General features: G+C 41.1%; 1 protein-coding gene across 1 annotated transcript in view; it reads right to left on the reverse strand.

Annotated features, from left to right (window-relative positions):
- The window catches only part of LOC117936244 (papilin-like), a gene marked incomplete at its 3' end in the record, with an annotated part of 53,189 nt that overhangs the window by 27,513 nt on the left and 2,951 nt on the right, over positions 1-22,725 (reverse strand). Inside the window, exons 2-16 of the mRNA XM_034859120.1 lie at positions 22,170-22,232; positions 19,155-19,258; positions 15,283-15,343; positions 15,063-15,165; positions 14,768-14,898; positions 10,465-10,588; positions 9,694-9,774; positions 9,222-9,394; positions 8,101-8,224; positions 7,849-7,975; positions 7,597-7,662; positions 4,668-4,872; positions 3,845-4,021; positions 2,929-3,079; positions 708-788 (exon numbers count right to left, since the gene is read on the reverse strand). Coding sequence (XP_034715011.1) covers positions 708-788; positions 2,929-3,079; positions 3,845-4,021; positions 4,668-4,872; positions 7,597-7,662; positions 7,849-7,975; positions 8,101-8,224; positions 9,222-9,394; positions 9,694-9,774; positions 10,465-10,588; positions 14,768-14,898; positions 15,063-15,165; positions 15,283-15,343; positions 19,155-19,258; positions 22,170-22,232 — 1,771 coding nt within the window. The remainder of the gene's footprint in view (positions 1-707; positions 789-2,928; positions 3,080-3,844; positions 4,022-4,667; positions 4,873-7,596; positions 7,663-7,848; positions 7,976-8,100; positions 8,225-9,221; positions 9,395-9,693; positions 9,775-10,464; positions 10,589-14,767; positions 14,899-15,062; positions 15,166-15,282; positions 15,344-19,154; positions 19,259-22,169; positions 22,233-22,725) is intronic.

Below are 22,725 nucleotides of genomic sequence, written 5' to 3' on the forward strand. Positions count from 1 at the left end.
GGCACATAGTGACAGGAGTTATATCAGAGGAGAGGAGGGGGTGCAGGGGAAGTGAGGGGAAGCCATTATTAGGGTGCAATAACACCTACAGTTTGTTTTAATTGGTACGAACCATAAAAGCTGCATTAACGAGATGGTAATATAATATATACATACTATTTATATATACGTATACTATACATACATAATATAAACATATCACGCCTGTGGCTTGTCCAGAATGCGGCTGCTAGATTGTTGACTGGCACCAGATGGAGGGATCATACCTCTCGATATTGGCTTCTCTTCACTGGTTACCGATCAAATATAGACCCGTTTTAAGGTAATGTTTCTTGTTTTTAAGGCATTACATGGATTGGCCGCTTTATATATTGCTGATCTCCTTCCCGTACATCTCTCCTCCAGGAACCTAAGATTGTCTGATCTCACTCAAAACACCATGGATAGTTATTATTCCAAGTTTGTATGTGTGTGGAAGCACCAGAGACACAAAATAACACCCCAAATCAGAGAAAAAGGGGATTTTTTTTCTTAATGAGGGCACTTCAAGTCTTGTCCTAAAACATTTTTACTCTTTGGCGTATGATTAAGTTTAGGGACATTTGCTAGATTTGCTTGGAGCGTGAGAATTTATTATTCAGTCATTAGAGGGATATTGCTGATGAGTTAAAGGGGAAAAGATATATTTAGAGCTAGAGAAGCCCAACCTGTTGCGTGGTCTGGCACGTAGGGCTGGAAAACAGTCTGTGTGGTGTCGTGTCCTTGCGTGTCCTGGATGCTGGGAACCACTGCACAAAGACGTACATGAAAACACAACAACGAGAGCGCAGTATGATTAAAACGATACACTCAACTCATGATTCACACTTTTTTAACAGAAAGGTGCTGTAGACAGAGCCCTGAAAAAACTGCGCAAAACAACAGACATGTCTGGGATTTCTAGTACAAATTCTACATTAAAAAAACTATAACAGAAAAAGATCACTTGGGAGGAATTAACTAAGAAGATGCATGGTGTGGTCTTCTTGGCATAGTGTTATTTCAGAAAGTTCCCCATGACTAGGTATGGTGAATGGTAGGTGATGATGTGGGGGGGGGTATTTTAATTCCAAAAGACCAAGGGAACTTTCTCAGGATGCATAGTATCCTGGATGCATGAAATAACTGGCCTTTAATAATTAAAATGTGCCTGCCTTTCTGGGAATTTAATATAGGGGCGGGTATACTCATGCTCCCTGCATTTTAAATAAGAACATTTGTTTAGTTACAATACTGTGACGGGGTGATATGGTGAGGACCCAAATGCAGAGATAAGGAGGGAGGCAGGAGCAGGTAAACAAGTATATATTGAAGTCTGTTAACAAAAAACAATCCACAAGGGAAGGGAGCAGTCTCAGGGAAAAGCCAAAATCCCAAATGACAGGGGCAGGAGAAAATGCAAAAAAAACAGGAAACTTCACGGGGAAAAACAGACGGGGAGGTCTGGAACGTCCATGTTTACAATGCAAACACGTGGCACAAGCTGGCTGACAAACAAGAATGATCCAACACGAGACAAAGGGAACACAGGGGTTAAATACAAGAGGTAACGAGATAACAGGGAACAGGTGAGCCATCAGGTGAATCACATTAGGCTGGGGCAGGACAATCAGACAGACCAACGTAAAGCTAGACAACACTAGACAAGACAGGAAACCATACTACCAAAACAAAACAGGAAACAGAAGAGACACCCAGGGGAACACCAGACAGAGACAACCACACAAGACGGGGGAGGAAACCAAGAACAAACACAAGGAAGCAAGACTGGAAAAATAACCCCAATAAAAATTAAAAAATCATAACAAATACATTATTCATTCACAAAGAAAATTGGTTGGCTTTTTGAAATTCTGGTCAAAATGAAACGCAAATGTTCTTCATTTTAAGTTTTACATTTTCAATAATAATGTTAGTGAGGGCTGACAGTGACAGGAGTTATGATAATGTGTTGTTCTTGTTGATTCAGTCATTTATTCTTTACTCCAGAACTTATTGTCAGAACTCATTTACAAACATAGAACCTGAATTGCTGTGTGCGCTTCAGTATTTCTTTTAGGAAGACAAAAACCTGGTCTAAAGTCCCTAGCACAGCATCTCGTTGTTATTTTAACAGCGCATTAGTAAAATGCACCTAGGCTTATGCACTGTGCACACACTATGCTTGTTACACACACACACACACACACACACACACACACAGGGATGTACAGCATCACACACACACATGCAAAAGATTAAAAATGAAAATATGACAGTGCACATCTGCCATCATAATAGCAAGGTACAAACGTGCCTGTCTTTTAAAGGGAATGGGAGACGACACTCTGATTGGTTGATTGCATGTTACGCCCAAAACACACCCATGAATTTATGAAGACACTATGTTCAACCATGCGCCGGGCACACGGACCCTTTTTTCCGCCGTCAAACTAGCAAAAGTGGATTTGGACACGCCCTGAACACACCTGCGCCATGCGTTTCACTCACTGCGCTTACATCTTTAAAAAAGGATCCCTAGTCTCATTAGATTTATTACCATCCATTGTATATTATAGGAATGTAATCTTTTTAACCTTATCTTACTTTACTTTTATTTTTCACCTATGTTACTTTATACTTAATAGTTTTTCTCACTTACTTATTTGACTGAGAAACTGCAACTTAATAATTTCCCTGAGGAAATCAGTAAAGTATTCTGATTCTTATTCTGATCGAAATGCAATATGAAGTACATTATTCTGAAAAACAGTTAAAGTAGAAAATTTACACATAACATTGACAAAGTGCAAAATTATGCAAGCAATGTGGGCAATCTTCAAATACAGTCAATGCATGTTGCAGGAGCAAGGAGGAGCTAGTTTAAAAGCTGGTGTTGAACGCACTTACCCTGTGGACTGTAGCAGGACTGGGTGTTGCAGCGCTCCATGGTGGAGGGTTTGGGGTGGGCGTTACATTGGCTCACAGGGTACAGGTTCCTCTCTCGGTCAGAGCAGATCACCTGTCGCTCTCGGGACCCGGAGCCACAGCTCTTGGAGCACTGAAGGAAAACCGAGAGAGACAGAAATGATTACCTCACATTCAGCCACAATAACCGCTGCCGCTTACATATCAGCCGATACTGACAATATATACAGTAAATATATATATACAGTATATACTGTATGTTATTATGCTTTAAAAGCTGTATACTACTAACCCTGTTTGGATGTAACATGATTGCTTTCATTGTTGTATGGTCTGGTTTAGATTATAGGTCTCATGACATGTTGCTCTTTGGAGGACCAACTAACACTTTGCTCCTTTGAAAGCCTTGATGTCTCTCTCTCATGGGTGGGCCAAATTCTCTAGGCGGGTAAAGCAGAGAAAGGGGAGGTAATCTGATTACAGATTGGTCCATCTGAGCTTTCATTTTCTCAAAAGGCAGAGCAGGATACCCAGGGCTCGGTTTACACCTAGCACCATTTCTAACCACTGGGGGACCATAGGGGAACTTATATTAATGTTAAAAAACCTCATAAAGTGACATTTTCATGCCATGGGATGGGTTGTAAAACATGAACAAATACATAGAGAGTTTACAGAGACAGAATGCCATAGAACTTTCATTTATTATATCTTGCTTTTTTCAGGGCACAATTATTTTATATTAGATCGGTGCATTGACTGGCTTACTCGCTGATACCGATACCAGCATTTTAGGTCGTATCGGAGACATTTCTGATACTAGTATCAGAACAACTCTAGTGACTGCACATGAGTGTCCCTGTGTTGTTTTTGCTTGCTGTTCCCTATCCCCTCTCACCAGTCCCCAGTCTCCCACGTGCCAGCTGATCTGTCTCAGGCAGGCCGCCATCTCACAGGGTCGGACGCCAGTCGGGCGGAGCAGAGCGCTGCAGGATGTTTCCTCCAGCCTCATTCCTGCTGAACCAACACAGGTGACTTCCCTGGTCTGTTCACCTGAACCACAGGTCACTGAGCACTGGGAACACAACAGCATATATTGTATTACATCCATTACGCTTGAATGGTTATGCTGTTTGATATGATTCAAATTAAGTGCAAGAAAAGAAAAAGACAACACAGCATGCATTATTTAAAAAGAAAAAACTGGACTAAACTCTGCAGCTTGTGTTCCTTAAGAGTCTGTAGTTTTATCCAATGCACTCATTATTAAAATGTGTTGCATCTAGTGTGCGTTTTAGGCTTACAGTATCAGACTTTTCTAGCTTCAGTTTGGGCTTCTCATGTAATGTTGGCTTTACATGTAAGACTTTATTGAAAATTATTCAGTTACAGAGCTAAGTATCTGTTCTCCGCATAGATAAATACAAGACAAACTTTAACAAAAACACTCTGACCTCTGTTATAAAGATATTTTTTTAAGATAAGTTCTTTTGTGCTAAAGTGAAGGATGTGTACTCTGCTGCTTGAAGAAACTTTTTGACCTGTTTAATAAAATCTTTACAATCATTTTTATCTTCTTTTAATCTTTGATCTTTTTAATATCAGGTTAATTTTATATATATACCTTTATATACAGTATATATAACTTGTTTTTCACTTATCTTATAAGGCCCATATTGTTTTTTTGCTTTCATTTGAATCAGTTTCACCGGTTCACTCACCGCGCTCCATCTAGTCACTTGATACTCTGCGCACTTTTGCATGTTGCAGGTCTGCAGAGAGGGCGGTGCCTCGGCGTTGGAGGCACAAATGGCATCCTCCACCACGCGGGGCCCAGCGGCATCATGGGAGACGCACTGCACACTGCGCACCTGAGAGCCTCCACCACAGGTAACCGAGCAGGTGTTCCACTCGCCGGTTTTCCAGCTGGGGAAAGCCAGTGTGAGGAGTGGAGAGACAGGAAACAGAAGTCAGGAGATGCAAGAATGCAGTGCAGAGAAAATGAAGACAGTTTCATGCCAAAACGTTGTTTTTCAAATGTCTTAATACAATATTTAGTGTGCCATTCTCAGAGAGGCAAATATTTCTGGACAGCAAAATACAACCTATTGTCTTTTTGTGAATGTAGCTGAGTCAAACTCTCATTTAAAAGCATAATTAACTTAACTTTTAAGATTTATTGTGTTCTCCTTTTTGGTCAAATGGCCTTTTGAAAGAGACAGGTAGGGGCATTGCTATAATAGCATCAAAAAAAACTATTTTTTTTAAATGACACAACATGAGACTTTGCTCCAAGTCCCACCTGGGGCTCTACACATGAACTCAGCACTGAGAACATCGCTTGTGTACACAGAGTTTACTAAAAAGAAAGGTTTCAACTCACGTTAACTGTTGGTTTTTCCACTCACCAATATCTTGGCTTTTTAGACCTAATTATGCTCTTAAAAAAAAATTTGACTCGGGTACATTCACAAAAAGACCCTAGGTTGCATTTTGGTGCTACGCTTACAATGGCGGCCTGAAAAGTGACAAAGCCACTCAGGGGAAGGGAAGGAGCAACTTGAAACAGCCCTTGAAATTCTGTCTTTGACTGACATCCGGTGGTTTAAGGTCTCCCCTTGCTGCAGCGATGTAGAAGTGTACACCAGGATGCCAGGACCTGTCTGTTTGCTGTGACTACAGGTACTACAGAGCATACAGCCAGCCATCAGAGAAGTTTTATTTTAGCCTGGTGTGATGTTACTATTTAAAGTAAAACGTCTGTATTGAATATATGCAAATCACAACTGTCAAATCAAATAGTTGGGGGGAAATGTCCATCAAAATTTCCTAGACTGACCGATTTCTTGCATGTTTTGTCTGACCAACAGAGCAGAACCTAAAGACGTTTCATTTTCAACCCTATTCAACAGAGAGAAGCAGCAACTCCTAAAATGTAAGAAGCTGGAACCAGATCACTTTTTAACCCTAACCCTTGTTAATGCCCAACTTCAAACAACACATTTGTGTTGATGTAATTTCTGTCCGTCAACAGCAGTAAATTAATATTTACCTTAAATAACCAGCTTTTAGTTCAGATTCATAGCAGTGTTTTGGAATGAAACCATTTCAATGAAATGCAAGCGTATTAAAGGAGGCATTGTTTTAACAGAGCTACTGACCATTTTACTAATCTAATAGACAGGATTATGTTAAAGGTCCCATGGCATGAACATTTTTTAACATTAATATGAGTTCCCCCAGCCTGCCTATGGTCTCCCAGTGGCTAAAAATGGTGCTAGGTGTAAACCGAGCCCTGGGTATCCTTCTCTGTCTTTGAGAAAATGAAAGCTCAGATGGACCGATCTGGAATCTCTCTGCTTATGAGGTCAAAAGGAGAAAGGTTACCTCCCCTCTCTCTGCTTTACCCGCCCAGAGAATTTTGCCCACCCATGAGGGAGAGACATCATGGCTTTCAAACAAGCAAAGTGGTCAAGGCCACATCCAAAAAGCACCATGTCATGGGACCTTTAAAAACAACACATCCTTTTGGAGAAACCAGCCACCAGTCTTCCTCGGCTTAAGCACAGAAAGTGTTCTATATCTCGTGGTTAGTGTGAACAGACACTGATTATTGGAAGCAGCAATTACAAAGACTGAAAAGAACATCTCTGCCCCAACTTTAACCCACATACACAAGTCAGAAACATCACCATTAACCCTCCATCGGTGTTGGAACAACAGACAATGCTTCTACTCAAAAAGCAACATTACAATATTTTATTTCAGGTGTTTATCATACAATTCATTTAATAGCATGAAAGAAAAGAAGCAGGAAATACCACAGAGTCACTGACTGAAGCCCCAGCTATTTACCACCAACCCCACTGCCAATCAGATGTACACAATCCCCAACACCCCCCTGCACGACGACCTAAAACCTTTTAACGCACACTTCACAACACAGCAGCTGAACTAATGCACAGGGACAGAGAGGTTTACAGTTTGCTAAAGCAATCAGGCAGCAGCCAAGCTCAGGGATTGGGTACAGGGGCCACAGGTTGAGAGGTTAAAGAAAGAGGGGGGGCTCTGATCATTAAATCACCACTCGGTCTCCATGGAGAGAGACGTTGAGTGTGTTCAGGACATATGAGGATCATTAAAAGTTTGAAAGGAGATCTCTGAGCTGGACTGTTGGCTTTGTTTGCACCCCCATGGAGGAACAGGCTGAGCGCTAAACTCACACGCTACAGACTCAAACACATCTTAAGGGGGAGAGTTTTCAGACGGACATTTTAATCAAACTGTATGACTTACTTTTGAATACAGTTTTTAGACTTAGCTTAAGGTCCGTCACAACTGTGTCCACCTTCAAAAGCAAACTCAAAACCTATTTATTTTCTCAGGCATTTCCCTGGCATTGAATTTGTCTGATCACACTTGTATGTCTTGTTGTGTATTCCTATTTCTATTAACACTTGTGAACGCTCTTTTTAATGTAAAGCACTTTGGGTTTACGTGACTGACATACAGATTTTTCATTTTCCAGGCGTCAACATGAACGATAGAATAGCTAATACGTTATTAAAATTGACATTAGATCTCCCCCCTTTGTGTTTGCAGTCATCTAAAACTAAAACTCTAAGACTACGACCCCAGACCCTGGGTTACCTGAACAAATAGGCCCTGGGTCTTTCAGAGGATTCCCACAACTGTGGTGGATACAGGTACGCCATCCTTTCAGACAGTCATGATAACACACCGACAACAGTCAAAAAGCTGCTCTCAAGCTTAGTTTTTGCACTTTTATGAGCACAAACAAAATAGTAACACTTACAATGGAACAAAAATGACCTTTGGATGTTTTTGATTTCATAAAATTCTGCCAAAGTCTACTGAAATGTCACATCACGTGTAGTTTACCTGCGGATCTGTGGGCATGCGTGGGAGTTGCATGTGCGGTTGGTTTGTGGCCTGGGCAGAGATGCACAGAGATAGTCAGGGTAGGCCTCGTTATCAATGGTGCAGAAGACCAAACGAGACTGGTAGCCTAATGAAGGAGGAGAAAGACAACTGACTTGTATCATTTTTCCAAGAACCTGGATGAGAAATACTTTATTGGTCTGCATTCAGGCGGTTTTTAAATTATTATCTGTGTTTTTCTGAGACTCTGACCTGATCCGCACTCTCTGCTGCAGGAAGACCAGGATCCAAAGCTCCAGTAGTAGCCCTCTCTGGAGCGTCCATTGGGAAGATAAAATTCATACTCCACTCCTTGGTTGGGCTCCTGGCTGATCAGCTGAGACGACAGGGTTGGACATTAAGATTAAACTCCATTCACAAAAGACTGAGATCATTCACTCATATTCTTTTGTCAGTCTGTCAAACATTTTTGGTCCAAAGGCCAGGTTCCTGGTCCTCGGAGGACATATCCTTCCAGATTTTCTGATTCACTGACCTTTCCCCAGCAGCGCTGTGGATATAGATCTGGCAATGGGAGACTACCTTTCCTCTAACTCTAGTCATGCCATGAAATATTCTTCTTAACTGCTTTTGTCCAAAACAACCTATTTCCCAGTCAGTTTTCCCTGCAGTGTGCTGGGTATATTCATGGTCCTTAGAGGTTGTAAATGTTCCTAGAATGCGTCCAAACTCCTACTTGTCAACAGTATGACTTATAATCTAATAACTATATTGCAATAAAACACCTTAATGTGCAAAAAAAAAGATGTATGGTTTGGATTTCTAGTTGCCTGTTGCCTGCTCTCCCCCAACTCTTGTGTCACGTGAGTGGTGGTTGGATCACTTTTAATTAGGGGTGGGGGAAAAATTGATATTGCATAGAATTTTCAGGGGCAATAAGGTATCGGTAAACAGGTGCCAAGTATGGATCTTTTATTATATATGTGTTGTGTTATGTGTTACATATTGTAATAAATCTAATGAGACTAGTGATCCTATTTTAAAGATCTAAGCGCACGGCGTGAAGCGCACGGCGCAGGTGCGTTTAGGACTTGTCCAAATCCCCTTTTGCTAGTTTTACGGCGGAAAAAAGGCTCCGTGCGGTGGACACATGGTTCTAAGGTGTTTTACTTAGTGTCTTCGTTATCGTTCGGATTTGCACAGTCATATTTTCATTTGTAACTGCACAGTTGTTTTTACATTTGATCCTGAAAAGCCTTTGTTATTATAAAACATATTGATTATAAATGCTTGAAGGACAGATTTGGAGTTAAATATTTGAAGTCAAGTTTGAAAGACCAACGCTGTCTGTCTCAGTGTATGTACAATCTTACCTCAACAACAAGGGGCTCAGTGGTGGGGCCTCGGCCGATGATGGTTTCTGGGACGTTGTCCCCCTCAGCTCCTCGCTGGTAGTACAGCATTGTTCCAGCAATGCGTGTCGCCCTGGAAAACTCAATTACCCAGTGGCCATTGAGGTAGTACTCACCACGCAGGTTCTTGATAGCTGGCCGTGCACAGAGGTTACGGTCATTACATGTCCAGAATCCAAACAAACATAATACAGAATAACAAACAAGCCGTGAACTATTTTCAGCACTGATCCACAATGAAAAACTGCAGAATTTAGTGGACTGCCTGTTTTGCCGTTAAGGATGGAGATGTGTTAACATTGTGATTTGTTGTCTGGTGAAAATCTACTGAAAATTGGTGGGAAATTTGAAGACAATCCGCAGAGAAGTGTGTGACATTCTGCTTCTGCAGATTCCGTGTGACCCTGCTGATCCTTTGATAGAAAAAACTCACCAAGGTAGTTGCGTGTGGCCACTGTTTCTCTGATGCTGATGGTGGTGGCCCCAACAGGGATGATGAACATCTGGTTGTAGCCTGAGATGAAAATGAAACATTACTCCTTCCACGCATACAAACTCCAAAATGCTGCAAACTCAGACTTAACCCTTGTGTTGTCTTACCATCAAATTAAAAAGCAACACATTTATTGGCGTTTTTTATCAGTGTTTCTAACTTTTTCTTACGTTTCTGTCCCTTTGTTGAACACTTTTTTCAATGTTTTGTCACTTTTTTGACGTTTAACACTACGTAAAACAAACTTGTTAACTTTAGTTTTACAGTTATGTTTTGGAATTTATTGTCAATAAACTTCATTTATAGGAAATTATACCTAATGTTTGAGTAATTAGGAATTATTTAGACTAAAATTAAAGGAATGTACAGTATGTTGATGGGAAATCACAGAATGGAATATGTCAACTTTTAATCAATACTATTTCAAAAACACTTATATTCAAATGCTGTAAAATTGAATAAAACACCCCAAAATTAATGAAAGTAGAGATTTGTACTTGCTAAAGAGTGTTGTGTGGAATCAATCATGTTATTCTGGGTAGTTAAAAAAAAAATTGATATAGGAAAACGGGTCAATCTGACCCGAGGACAACATGAGGGTTAAGAAATGTGACGTTTCTCTCAGAGCTTCCTAGTACCTCAGCGAGAGGGAACTCATTTGCTGATGTCGTAGTAAAGAAAACATCTGTAAGACAAAAATGTCCTGCATACCAGTTGGAATGTCGCGTACAGAGAAGCTGTTCTTGACTTGGTAGCAGGACTGTCCGCTCCCCCCACACTGCAGGCAGGGGTCTTCCTGCTGCGTGGACTCCAACACGTTGTCACAGCCCAGACGCTGGGGAAGGAAGAAGTAGGGAAATATTTCATCAGAGTTGTGTAGGGAGATGGGTCCGATGCTGGCCTTTTTGGCAGTGTCATTAATGTTGTCTGCTGCAGTTTGAAAAACCTTCAGCGGTTATGTGTTGTGTCTCTTAAGGTTTGATTATGTCTTTCAATCCTCTACAGTCCAAGACAACAGAGCTGGTTCTCCCAGGTGGGCAGTGTGATACATTGGCCTTTGTGTCATTAGTGGGACGGCAGTTAGTGTTGACCCGCTGGAAAACTGTCAAACCACAACCACACTCTAAGGTGATAGAAAGTGTTAGGGCACATCTGAAGCTTGAAAAACGTAGATACTCGACAAAACTTCTTGAGCGTCTGGAACAAACTTTCTCTCTTACTTTGAACAAACGATTATATCCAAGTAGTAAACATAGATTCCCTGATTATTGCTGTTATTTTTGTTATCTTTATACTGTCTTTTGTTCTTGCTAAAACGGATGCTGGAAATTTCAATTTCCTTGCGGGAGTCATCCCAAAAGGATTAATAAAGAGAAGTCTAAGTGTATTTGTATAATTCAGCATTACATGCAAAAGTTCAATATCTTTTTTTCTCAACAGAGTAATAGATTATCAATACAAAAATAACATTTGCACATGTAAAATGTGCTAAGTCAACTTTACTACATAAACCCTCAAAAAGGCAAAAGTCCAGTCACAGAACTGCTGGTTTCAGCGGCCAAACCAATGTAAGAGCTGGTTTAACAAGTCTTAAGAGCCAGGTAGACTTGTGGGAACACAGTGTTTTTGTGAAAGTCGCAATCTCACAACCATGCAGCAAAGCTAAAATAAATACGTTTATAAAGCAAAGACATAGAGGATAGAAGACAGGAGAACAGAGTGTCCCCACAGAGGAGGTGATTAGGACAAGATGTCAGATGGTAAATAGAGGAGGTGTTCTGTGAGAAAAAGGTTGCTGTGATAATTACATGAGAACAGAATGAGGGCAGGGCAGGAGTTTGATATTACCACAGTGTGAAACTAATCCCTCATCCTGCTGCTCAGCTCCACTCACTGTGACTACTCTGATTAATGGAGTGATGCTGTGAACCAGGGGTCTTTAACATGTTTTAGACCAACTACAAAGCCTGCACGAATCGGGGAAAATATCAATCACGATTTTTTTGGCTTGGAATTGGTGTTATGATTCCCTGTCGTGATTTTTTTCTAAGTGTGATGTTTATTGCACACAGGAAACATGAAAAAACAAAACAGATTGGCAGTACCAAACATAGATTCTTTTTGGCACCTATAGCACATTGGGCATCACCTCCTGCCTGTAAACACAGAGGCTTACATGAAGAGAAGGGAGAGCACTGCAGCTTGGGAGGGCTTTAAACCTATTTTATTAATAACACCAATTGTTATTATTTATTCATTTTAAACTCACAGAAGAAAGAAGTAGTGTTTGTGATGCAGTCGGCTCGTAAAATTGAATGAGAATCAAAGTCATAAAAAAAAAACATTTCTTTTTCTTTTCTTTTTTTCATTTCAAAGTTAAATTGTGAACAGGGTGAATCGAGATCCCGATTTTATCACGACCAAGGGACCCCTCCCCCAAAAAAAAAATTATATATATATATATATATATATATATATATACACATACATTTATACATACCCTTTCATGGTGCACACAACATTTAGCTTTTAAAATAAAACATTATTGCCATACAGTATGATAAAAGTTTTCTATTCAAACCCCTCAGCTTGAGTCTTAACCATACGCACCTCTTCCTCTTTATTTCCAGTTTCTAGATCCCCCCCCCCATGGCTACCCCTGGAGTCCTGCATTATTTGTCATTTCTCTAGAGCCGCTGGCTCAAGCCTTTCGCCAGTTGATCATGGTGTCACCAATATGCATTAGTAGTACACAGCATCACCTCTCACTATTTGCGGAAAATGTTCAGTCTCTTGCTCACCTTCTATCATTATGCAAGGAGTATGGTAGCTTATACTACTTCATTTAAATGATTCTGCCCGCAACTCAACCATCTCTGCTGACATCCTCATTGTTAAGCAGTTTAAATATCTAGGCATTGAGGTATTCTCCTGCTTAAACCAGATTATTAAACGTAACTTTTCTGTTGCTCTGATCTGCATTTTGAAAGATATGGGAAAGTGGATGTCAAGCCAAGCCCGTATCTCAGTGGTTAAAATAAATGTTCTACCTAGGGTCAATTTTGGGAGTGGAGAATGGGTGTGATGTGGTCGTACGTTCACACTCTCATCAGGGTCCTTGCAGCACCACCTCTCTTTCGTTCTGCTGGCTACTGGCGTAAATTACAATCAGCAGTATCTAAATTTATCCGGAAAAGCAAGCGGCCGCAACTTAAGATGTCCACTCGACAGAGGAGGAAAGAGGATGGTGGCCTCTCAGTTCTCAGTTCAGTTAACTTTAAATATTATTTCTGGTCATTTGTGTTGACCCCTCCTTACCTGGTTTAATCCAGATACATCCGTTTGCTGGCGTACTGTAAGTGCTGTTTAAATATGTGATGTGTTATGATACATAATTAATGCACAATTCACAGTAAATTTAATTTTTATATCCATCGTTTCATGCACTCAATGTATAGGAAATGTGTTTAATCAAAAAGTAATTTAGATGTAATAGTGTTTTTTCGTTTTTCTCTGATCCAAAGTTCCCTGTTGTGGTTTCCGCTATGACGGAATACATTTGTTAATGGACCCAGCGAAGTCTAGCATTAGCACATGTCATGGTGCTCGCTGAGTTGAGTTGGAGTTACACTGGCCAAGGCGAAGAGTAAGGGAATTCAGGGATTTACAGACCTTTTTTGAGGACAAGCAGCCAACGAGGTATTTTGTCTTACATGTAAAGCTTTACTTATCCTTGCGCCAAGCTTAATTTGCACCTTTGTTTAACTCAGCAATGTTTAATTCCTGAGGCGTGCTTACTATGCTCATTAATATCGTTCTCATGGCGCGACGTGGATGCATTAGCCTAAAGAAAGTAGCAAGCAATAAACGGCCGTTCCTACGAACCAACCTGTGTCTTTGTGGTCGTGAAGAGAGCTCTACGTACCTTACAAAGTGCTATGACAGAACCTTGGTTGCTCCATCATGTTCTTTTTGCCAATGTTTCTAATAAACAGTGCCAGCTACGCTTTGGTGAGTAGCTGAAACATACTTCCATTTAGCTTGTAAATGGCCAACTTTTCCCCCATTATTCAACAATGCAGTACTCCTGATTGGTGGGAGGCCGATAACAGTCCCACAATAGGAACAAAGGGGAGTTCTTTGTCCAAAAGGCCTTTTTGGTGAAGTTGGCTTGTTACCCTTCTCTGACTTAGAAAATGCATTCAGTCTACCACATTCCTCTTTTTTCTTTTACCTTAAAAAAGCGGTCTCTGCAGACAGCCCAGGGTCTACAAACAGCAACAAAAACAAACTGGCAACCAACCAACCTCCACTACGGACCCTAACAAACAGAGTTCCAGCCAATAGCCGACAAGAAGGAGTTGGTTGAGCCATCACCACAGCAGCGTGTTTTGGGAAGCACTAAAGGGAGGGGGGGGGGACGGGATTAGGATGAGGGAGGGGCGAGCTAGCCTCCACTTTGTTTGACAATACTTTGAACGTCAACAACAAAAAACTTCACCCGACATCGCTTAGAGCAAATTTAAGATTAACTGTATCTTTAGATGGCTACCTTATTGCTACCTTAGCTTACCTTTCCTAAAAATAATAATAATAATAATAATAATAATATGTTGGATTCATGTTGATAACATTGAATATTTCAAGACATATTTATTCTTTTTTTTTTAAACAGCAAACAATAATTTGGAGGCCCCCTTGCAGAAACTCTGAGGACCCCCTAGGGGTCACTGACCCCTTGTTGAAGATCACTGCTGTAAACCATCTGAACCTCCTCAGCAGAACTGCCTTGTTGCACAATCCATTTGTTCTTTTGGATGCCTTTTTTCAGCATGTATTGCTAGCTCAAAGTTTGATGTTGTTGCTCAAAACTCCAAAGCTACGAGTGAGCCACCTGGAGATGTACTCCCTTTCTCTAAATCTTGTGGGTGTGTGTGTGTGTGTGTGTGTGTGTGTGTGTGTGTGTGTGTGTGTGTGTGTGTGTGTGTGTGTGTTCATTTTCTGTACAGCCTACCTTGCAGACTCCCTCCACACAAACATCCCTCCTTCCAGGGTGACAAGGCGTACCGTCGACCACAGAGCTGCGATGGCGATAGAAAAAGTTCTCTCCTCTTGGCATGCAGTTCAGCTCACAGGGGTTCTCAGCTGTCAGAGACACAAGGCTTATTTTAGAATAAAGGTAATAATGTCCCAGTCTGATCTCAATTCATCTATGTTGGACTTTTGTATATGTATGTTTTAGCAGGCTTTTGAAGCCCAATATATACTCTTACAAATCTAAAAGTTACTGTTTTTACGTTGCTTCTCACCTCCATAATATGGGAGCCACTTGTAGAGTTTCCCCTGGAAGTCAGTGCCATCAAACTGGGCACACTGCTCTTCACGGAAATCCTTGGATCCCTCGGGACAGTCCTGAGAGGAGCAATGGGAGGCAGTGGAGACGTCTCAGAGGATAATTAAGCGCAAACACAGTACCTAGTCAAAGAATATATACGTGTATGGTTAGCAATATGGTTAGTGTTTTTTCACCTGGATGTTGCAAGTGCGGTAAGACCTGTCCGGTCCAACACAGTTGTGTCCTCCATCAGTCCTGTATGTAGTAAATGAAGCATAAATATGTGACACTATTGGATGATGCTTGTTATAGACTAACCCTGAAGCGTGACCTGATGTTGAGTACAAATATTCCAAATGATCTTCTTAAAAACACAGGGAGGAAGTAGTTTCCCCTCACCGAACCGAGAAGAAAAGGAATCTGCGACGTCTGCTCTGATTTATCTCTGTGAAGCTGCAGGAGCCGAGTAACAAAAGCGTTATATGATAAAAAAATATGAATACTCTCCGTTTCAAAAGACTATTCCAGTGGTTCTTTGAATAAAGTTGGGGACATTGTCGGGCACCCAGATAGCTCAGTGGGTTGAGCGGGTGTCCATGTACAGAGGCTTGCTCCTCGACGCAGCGGGCTCAGGGTTTGAATCTAGCCTGTGGCCCCTTTGCTGCATGTCACTCCCCCTCTCTCTCTCCCCCTTTCACACATCTGTCTGCCTATCTAATAAAGGGAAAAAATTACTTTAAAAAAAAAGTTGGGGAAATTGTTAGAGACAAATTAAAAAGCGGATGGTCAAAAGGGAAGCAGATATTTCCTGACTTTTGGCAGATAAAGCTAAAAATAAAAGCTGGATCCTACATTTCCCATAATGCAACAGGACAGCTCTTTCATGCAGCCTCTTAAACCCCACCCCCAGTTTGTAACTCAGACTTTTGTTTTTTTCTGATGAAGTCTCAAACCTTAACTGATGACATAGAAAGGGTTATTTTTTCATATATCGGAAAGATTATGCTACCGATGATAACGATTTTCACATGAGGAGTTGTACTCCTCATGTGTACAACTCCTCCCTATAAAATTGGGGGGAATGCACCTTTTAGCAACAAATATGTTGTTTTCACTAGCCTTACCAATGCTGTAAAAATCCACTATTGCATCTGGGTCATCATTGGGACACAGAAACTGTTAATGACTAGGTGAGACAGCAGTGCATGTGTGCGAATGCAGCTCAGACTGTCTAAATAACAAGTTTCAGCTCTTAAATTAGTGGCATTCCTCTTTACTCTGTGCCTGTAATAAAAAAAAGAGCTCTCAGCAACTTCACGGTGGAGCCCAGAACCCACACAAACATCTGCCCACACGCCACTAGGCCGTGAGACAGCAGGCCGCTTCGCCACCCTCCCTTCCTGCCATGCCGATAACTCGTGATTAAGGCACCTCCAAAAGTACCTGCCCTTAAGCTCTAAAAACAAGACACGCTCCTGTCAGAATGAACAAACTAAAACATGTCCAAACATTCAGTGACGACATCCAGCCATCAACTTTTCCCCCACAAGAGGAAAAATAAACATTTGGAGGACCAATCAGTGCTTTACATTTAAACAGATAAGCTAAATAACTGACCATGGAAAATGAAAATAGATTATATTTCATGAGGTTATATCATTTTCTGCTCAAATAAATGTGGAGTAAAAGGGAGTTCCTGTATAAGCACCCATTGAGTCAACAGCAATCTAATCATAGTATTTAAAGGTGTGATTCTGGCAGACAAGACATGACAGAGTTCAGTGGTGGAATGGAACTAAGTACATTTACTCAAGTAATCTTCTCAAGTACAAATGTTCAGGTACTTGTACTTTCTTTTTTATGCCACTTTCTTCTTCTACATTTCAGAGAGAAATATTGTACTTTTTACTTCACTACATTCATCTTCGTTGGTAACTAGTTACTTTACAAATTAAGATTTTGCACCCAAAACACTTATAAAAAATGTTTTACTATAAATAAACTACCCAACAATATAACGGCTTAAAAGTCCAGCTGAAATGATGAGACCATTAAATACAAACCGGTTTTGATTGTTCCAAAATGACAGGATTTTTCTGCATTAAGTGAATTTCCTTCTTTTTTTTTTACCATAAGTAGGCTACATTTTCTTGATGATACTTACATACTTCACCTTAACGAACATTTTCAATGCAGAACTTTTACTTGGAACAAAGTAGCTTTACAGTGCGGTATTAGTACTTTTACTTAAGTAAAGGATCTGAATACTTCTTCCACTGCTGACAGAGATCATCCAGCTAGGTAGCAGTGGGCAGGACTTCTTCCCTGTTAGTCATCATTCAGCTAAAGAGGGGAAACAGACTGTCTGTCTGACTCACTCACTGACTGCATGGACATGTTGACAAGCAGCATCTCAGGCAGGTCAGTGGAAACCCCCCCCCCATACTGTGTGTCTATGCAGGACAGAACTAGGTTGCATATAGCCTTCCTTCCCATAAACACAACTAAATATCCACCAAGGTGAATCAGCAAACAGTTTGGACATGTTAAAGAAACAGCTCATAATAGACACATTCTGCCTGGTGGGCAAAAATAATTGAACTTGTCCTTTTTTCTTAATTCCCTGAGAACTATTGCTCAATAAGAGAGACACACCTACATTCTACCTACCAAACATGATGAATGACATGCAACCACTCACCCAGTTAGAACAGTAAAGTGCTGCTAACACCTCTGTGCATCCATCATAATAATCTAAGAATGTCATATGTAATAACATATTAGTCATTTTTCTGCAGAGCAAGTGCAACAAAAAATGGTCTGTCATTGGTATTTTTGCTTATTGTGATGTCACGTATCTTTAAATGCTTAATTAAATAACATAAGCTAAAAAGGTTACGTTAGTAACCATAATAATTAAAAGTATTGAAATTGTGACAAATCATAAATCGGACATGTTCAAATGTCAAAAACATTTTTATCCAAAAGATTCCTAAATGTAGGAATATGAACACAATATTTCTTTGCATTTTTCAGCGTTTTGACAGAATTGTGTCACCGGACGCCAGGTAATGTGGTGCCGTCATCAGGAGTGGACAAAGTGAAGATGCCAAAGACAGAGGCCTTAGCTTTCTGCTTCAAACAGAATGAATGCTACAGCTGCTAGGGTTTTCATTTTAGATCCTTTCATACAGGCTCCTGTAATAAACAACCTCCGATCTCTGAAAGTTAAAGCGATTTTTCTCCTAATACTTCATACTTTTACAGGGTCTTGAACACACCACTTCCCACCTCATGAATCAGGATCACTTTAGGGGTTACATGAGGCAACAGGCCAGCTGGATTGCAGCAACAGGAGCTAAGAGCACAACATTTACAATGGAAGCCGGCAACAACACTCCTCACTCTATCCTGTTCAGTCATATGCTACAAAAACAACCAATAAAATGAAAAAAACAGCTATAAAGAAATGACAAACACATGCAGCAAAGCGAAATGATGAACCTTTTTTTCTTCTTTTTTCATAAACCACTTGTCAGCCAGAACAGGGCCCACAGAAATGTTCACTTTCTATCCAATTCTCTTCAGCAGCCAACACCCAGGAAAGAGAAGTCCTTTTAATGTTAAAGGGCCGCTCCCTGCAGTCTGTTTTGGATGGAAGACAAGCCCACGTCCTTGTGACTTCAAGGCATTCTTTTACAATCAAGATACATGCTGTGCCCATGAACCTCACAATTAGCTGTATTCACACAGGGAGAGAATAAAAACCTGTGTGTATTCAGGGCCTCGCAATGAGCAGAGTCTGTCCAAGAGAGGCTGAGTGCATGTGTTTATACAGGTGCAGTCAAAGATCCTCTATACTAAAGATTTCAAGCGCCAATGGCATGAAACACGCTTCCTGTCTCCTAAATGGGCGGGGCCATGTTTGAAAGATTAGTGAACGTTGTGTGGATGGATCAAAAGTTATATTGTGTCATTTATTTAAATTTTCTTTTTCTAACATTAGATATATACACAGCTAATGGTTATAGTAAGCGTTGCAAACATTAGTTTTGTTGAGACGCACCTGTGGGTGATACAGCGTCTGGTTCTAGTGGTCACTCCGCTGCCACAGCTCCGGCTGCATTCTCCGTAAGGACCCCATGTGTCCCAGTGATCCACACTGGGCACCTGAACACAACACACACGTTTTTACACTCAACACAAGGTAAAAAAACAACAATGAACTTATGTTGTAATGCTTATTCTTTTTCTTTCTATAACGCTTTCACATCTATTTTAACAATCGAAGCCTATGGCGTGAAGCGCATGGCGCAGGTGCATTTAGGGCGTGTCCAAATCCACTTTTGCTAGTCTGATGGCAAAAAAAAGGGTTTGTGCGCCAGGGGCATGGTTCAAGAGGGTTGTACTTAGTGTCTTCACTAATTCATAGGTGTGTTTTGGGCGTAACATGAAATCAACCAATCAGAGTGTCATCTCCCATTCCCTTTAAAAGCCGGGCGCGTTTACCTTGGTGCATTGTGGTTACGATGGCGGATTTGCAACGTCATATTTTTTATATTTTATGTGTGTGCTGCTGTGCGTCCCTGTGTGTGAGTAACAAGCATAGTGAGCGACATACTAACTTTAGACCAGGTTTTTGTTGGACGATGGCGCGATGACTCAAGATAGCAATATGCCAAGAATTCAGCTGAACACACCTCCCTGTAAGACCAGCACGCCCGTGGGCGCAAAGATGGGCGCAGGTACATTTGCTATTTAAACCACGTGGGGGCTGGACGGGAAATTGACAACTGCGTCTTAAGCTAGTAGAGACTCTTGCGTCAGGCTTTGTGCTGCGCTGCACCAGGTGCAAGATAGGGCCCCAAATCTCATTCAGTTTCTAAGTTAAACTGGGCCGTTTTTTAAGCTTCATTTATCTTAAATGAACAGCTTGGGAGTCATTGGAATGGTTATATGACTTTTTTCGGGTTGAATGGTGGCCTAGCGTCTGTGAGTGGAAAAATCACCCTTCCAACTTTGGGCTGGCGAACAAGGCAACGATGGAGCATTTCATACTATCGTCAAGGCCGAGCTCGGTGAAAGAGAAGCAGAACGCTAGGAAGGCGTTGTCGGGGGAACAGTGAGAGAAGAAACAGCAGACTGACCAAGGGAGGGGTCGGACACAGGTAAACATAGGAGCTGCCAAGTATCTGTTCTGAGGCTGTAGGGGGGCTCTCATATCTTGTATGCTCTCACTTGTATATATATTGTATATATATTATAGAGAGCAGTTATGTTGTTTCATAAAAAAGTAACCCTTGAGGTTTTTGAGTTTGTACATTTTGTACTACATGAAACAAAACCTGAGGCATAAAAGTGAAATAAACTGTTTCAGCCTAAATGTCCCATACACACCATTCACTATTATATTTATCATTAGGTTGGGTATACAATGGGTAAAATCTCTTGTTTTAGTACTTTTAGATTTGACTGCTGCCTTTGACATGGTCAACTACTCTATCCTTTTATCCCGAATTAAACCCAATGGTTTGAATTTTACTTGACAGATAGGAGTTTTGCTGTCCACCTTGGTTTTTACTCTTCATCTGCTGCCCCTCTTTCTTGTGGGGTCCCCCAAGGTTAAATTTTTTGTGTAAGGGACATACAGGTTATACTACTCCGCCTTTTGTGTTTTTGCTGTCACATGGTGCTGCTAACGGGTATTGTAGCTTCTGGCCCCGGCAACATTGAAGAAGGAAACATGGGGGACCACATGTTATCTTAACACATAGATACATTCTGCGTCGGAAAGGGATACAAAACAATCTACCAGGAAATTTCCTAGACCACCCTCGGGGGTCAGGGGGGATTTAAATGTTCAAAATAAAGAGTCTGCTGCGGCCCACCGTACAGGTTAGTTTGAGAGGGCAGCGGCGGTCGGACCTTAAAACACTACCAGACCACTGGGAAAACTCTTCCAATTGCCACTGCGCCTCATGCACGTATTCAAAATCCAAGTTTCAGGAACACTAGTCCTCTTCTTCCGATTGGCAGGCGACCCCTGAGCCACAGCCGCCATGGTGCGAGACAGTTGATTGCGTTGTACAATCTCAACGCTACAATTCCTACACACTGGACTTTTCCAGCTGAGACTTTTGGCTAAGGTTAGGCCCTACCTGCTACGGAGGACTTTGAAAGAGTCAAACATGCTTTTATTAGGATTAGACTACAGTAACTCTTTATATGTTGGATTGGATCAGTTGACCCTTTGTCATTTACAGTTGGTCCAGAAGGCGGCAGCTCGACTTATAATCGGGACCAAAAACTTGACATTACATTACACCAGTTTTGGCCACGCTGCTCTGGCTTACTGTCTGTTTCAGGATTGATTTTAAAACTGGATTACTTGTTCTTACAATTTTAAATGGGTCGTCGCCTTCTTATTTATCGGATCTTTTGCACGTCCACACACCTGTCAAAGCACTGAGGTCTTTCAGTCAGATGCCCCTCCATGTGCCCAGATCCAGCCTTTTCATTGGCTGCTCCAAACCTCTGGAATAGTTTACCTATTCATATAAGAACATCTCGGACCGTTGAAACATTCAAGTCCTTGCTCAAGACCCATTACTACCTCTTGGCTTTTAATTTAAGTTGAGCTATGACACCTTGACCCTTTTCAACTGTTGATTATTTTGTATTGTGTATAGCTTACTATTTTTTTGGGGGGGGTTGCACATGTTAAGCACTTTGGTCAACTATGGTTGCTTTTAAATGTGCTATATAAATAAAACATAACTAAGGTTGGATTTAGTTTTATATAATGTAGGAATTAAAACCTAAAGATATTCAGGTTACAGTGATGTTGATAAAAAAAGGAACATTTTTGTTATATATATATGACTTAAACAATGAATATATTATCATAGTTAATCAACTTTCTGTTGATCAACTATTGATTATTTGACTAATCACTACAGATGTACTTTACACCTAAAAGAGTGTATAAACGGCACTGATTAAAATTTTCAAAAACACAGGGATGTCTCAGGTTTTGGCTTTCACAGTTTGATATTTTGAGTGTGTATTGGTGGGAGTTTACCATGAGCACAGGAGCCAAGAGCAGCTGAAGGATTACCAGAGGCAGGAGCGTCTTCATTGTTCCCTAGAAAAAAAGGAGGAGACATCCAGAGTTAGTCACTGTGAGGAATAGAGGCTTTTTCACATTGAGCAACAAGCAAGGGCAACAAGAAACAGTAGGAAAACACACAGACACAGACACAGACACACACACACACACACACACACACACACACACACACACACACACACAGATCTATCTTCTTAGCTGATCCAACCACAGAAAACAAAAGAACAAAACCAAAAGTATCAGCTTCAGTTTTGGCTGACAGTAAAGAACATAAATCCAAGAGGGTACTGAGGTTTTTTAACATGAACATGAGTCCCCCCAGCCTGCCTATGGTCCCCCAGCGGCTAGAAATGGGGACAGGTGTAAACCAAGCCCTGGGTATCCTGCTCTGCCTTTGAGAAAACGGAAGCTCAGATGGGCCGATCTGGAATCTTGATCTGCTGCTTATGAGGTCATAAGGGGCAAGGTTACCTCCCCTTTCTCTGCCTTGTTGCCCATAGAGATTGCC

Source organism: Etheostoma cragini, chromosome 20 (genome assembly GCF_013103735.1).
Source record: "Etheostoma cragini isolate CJK2018 chromosome 20, CSU_Ecrag_1.0, whole genome shotgun sequence".
NCBI classification, from domain to species: Eukaryota; Metazoa; Chordata; class Actinopteri; order Perciformes; family Percidae; genus Etheostoma; species Etheostoma cragini.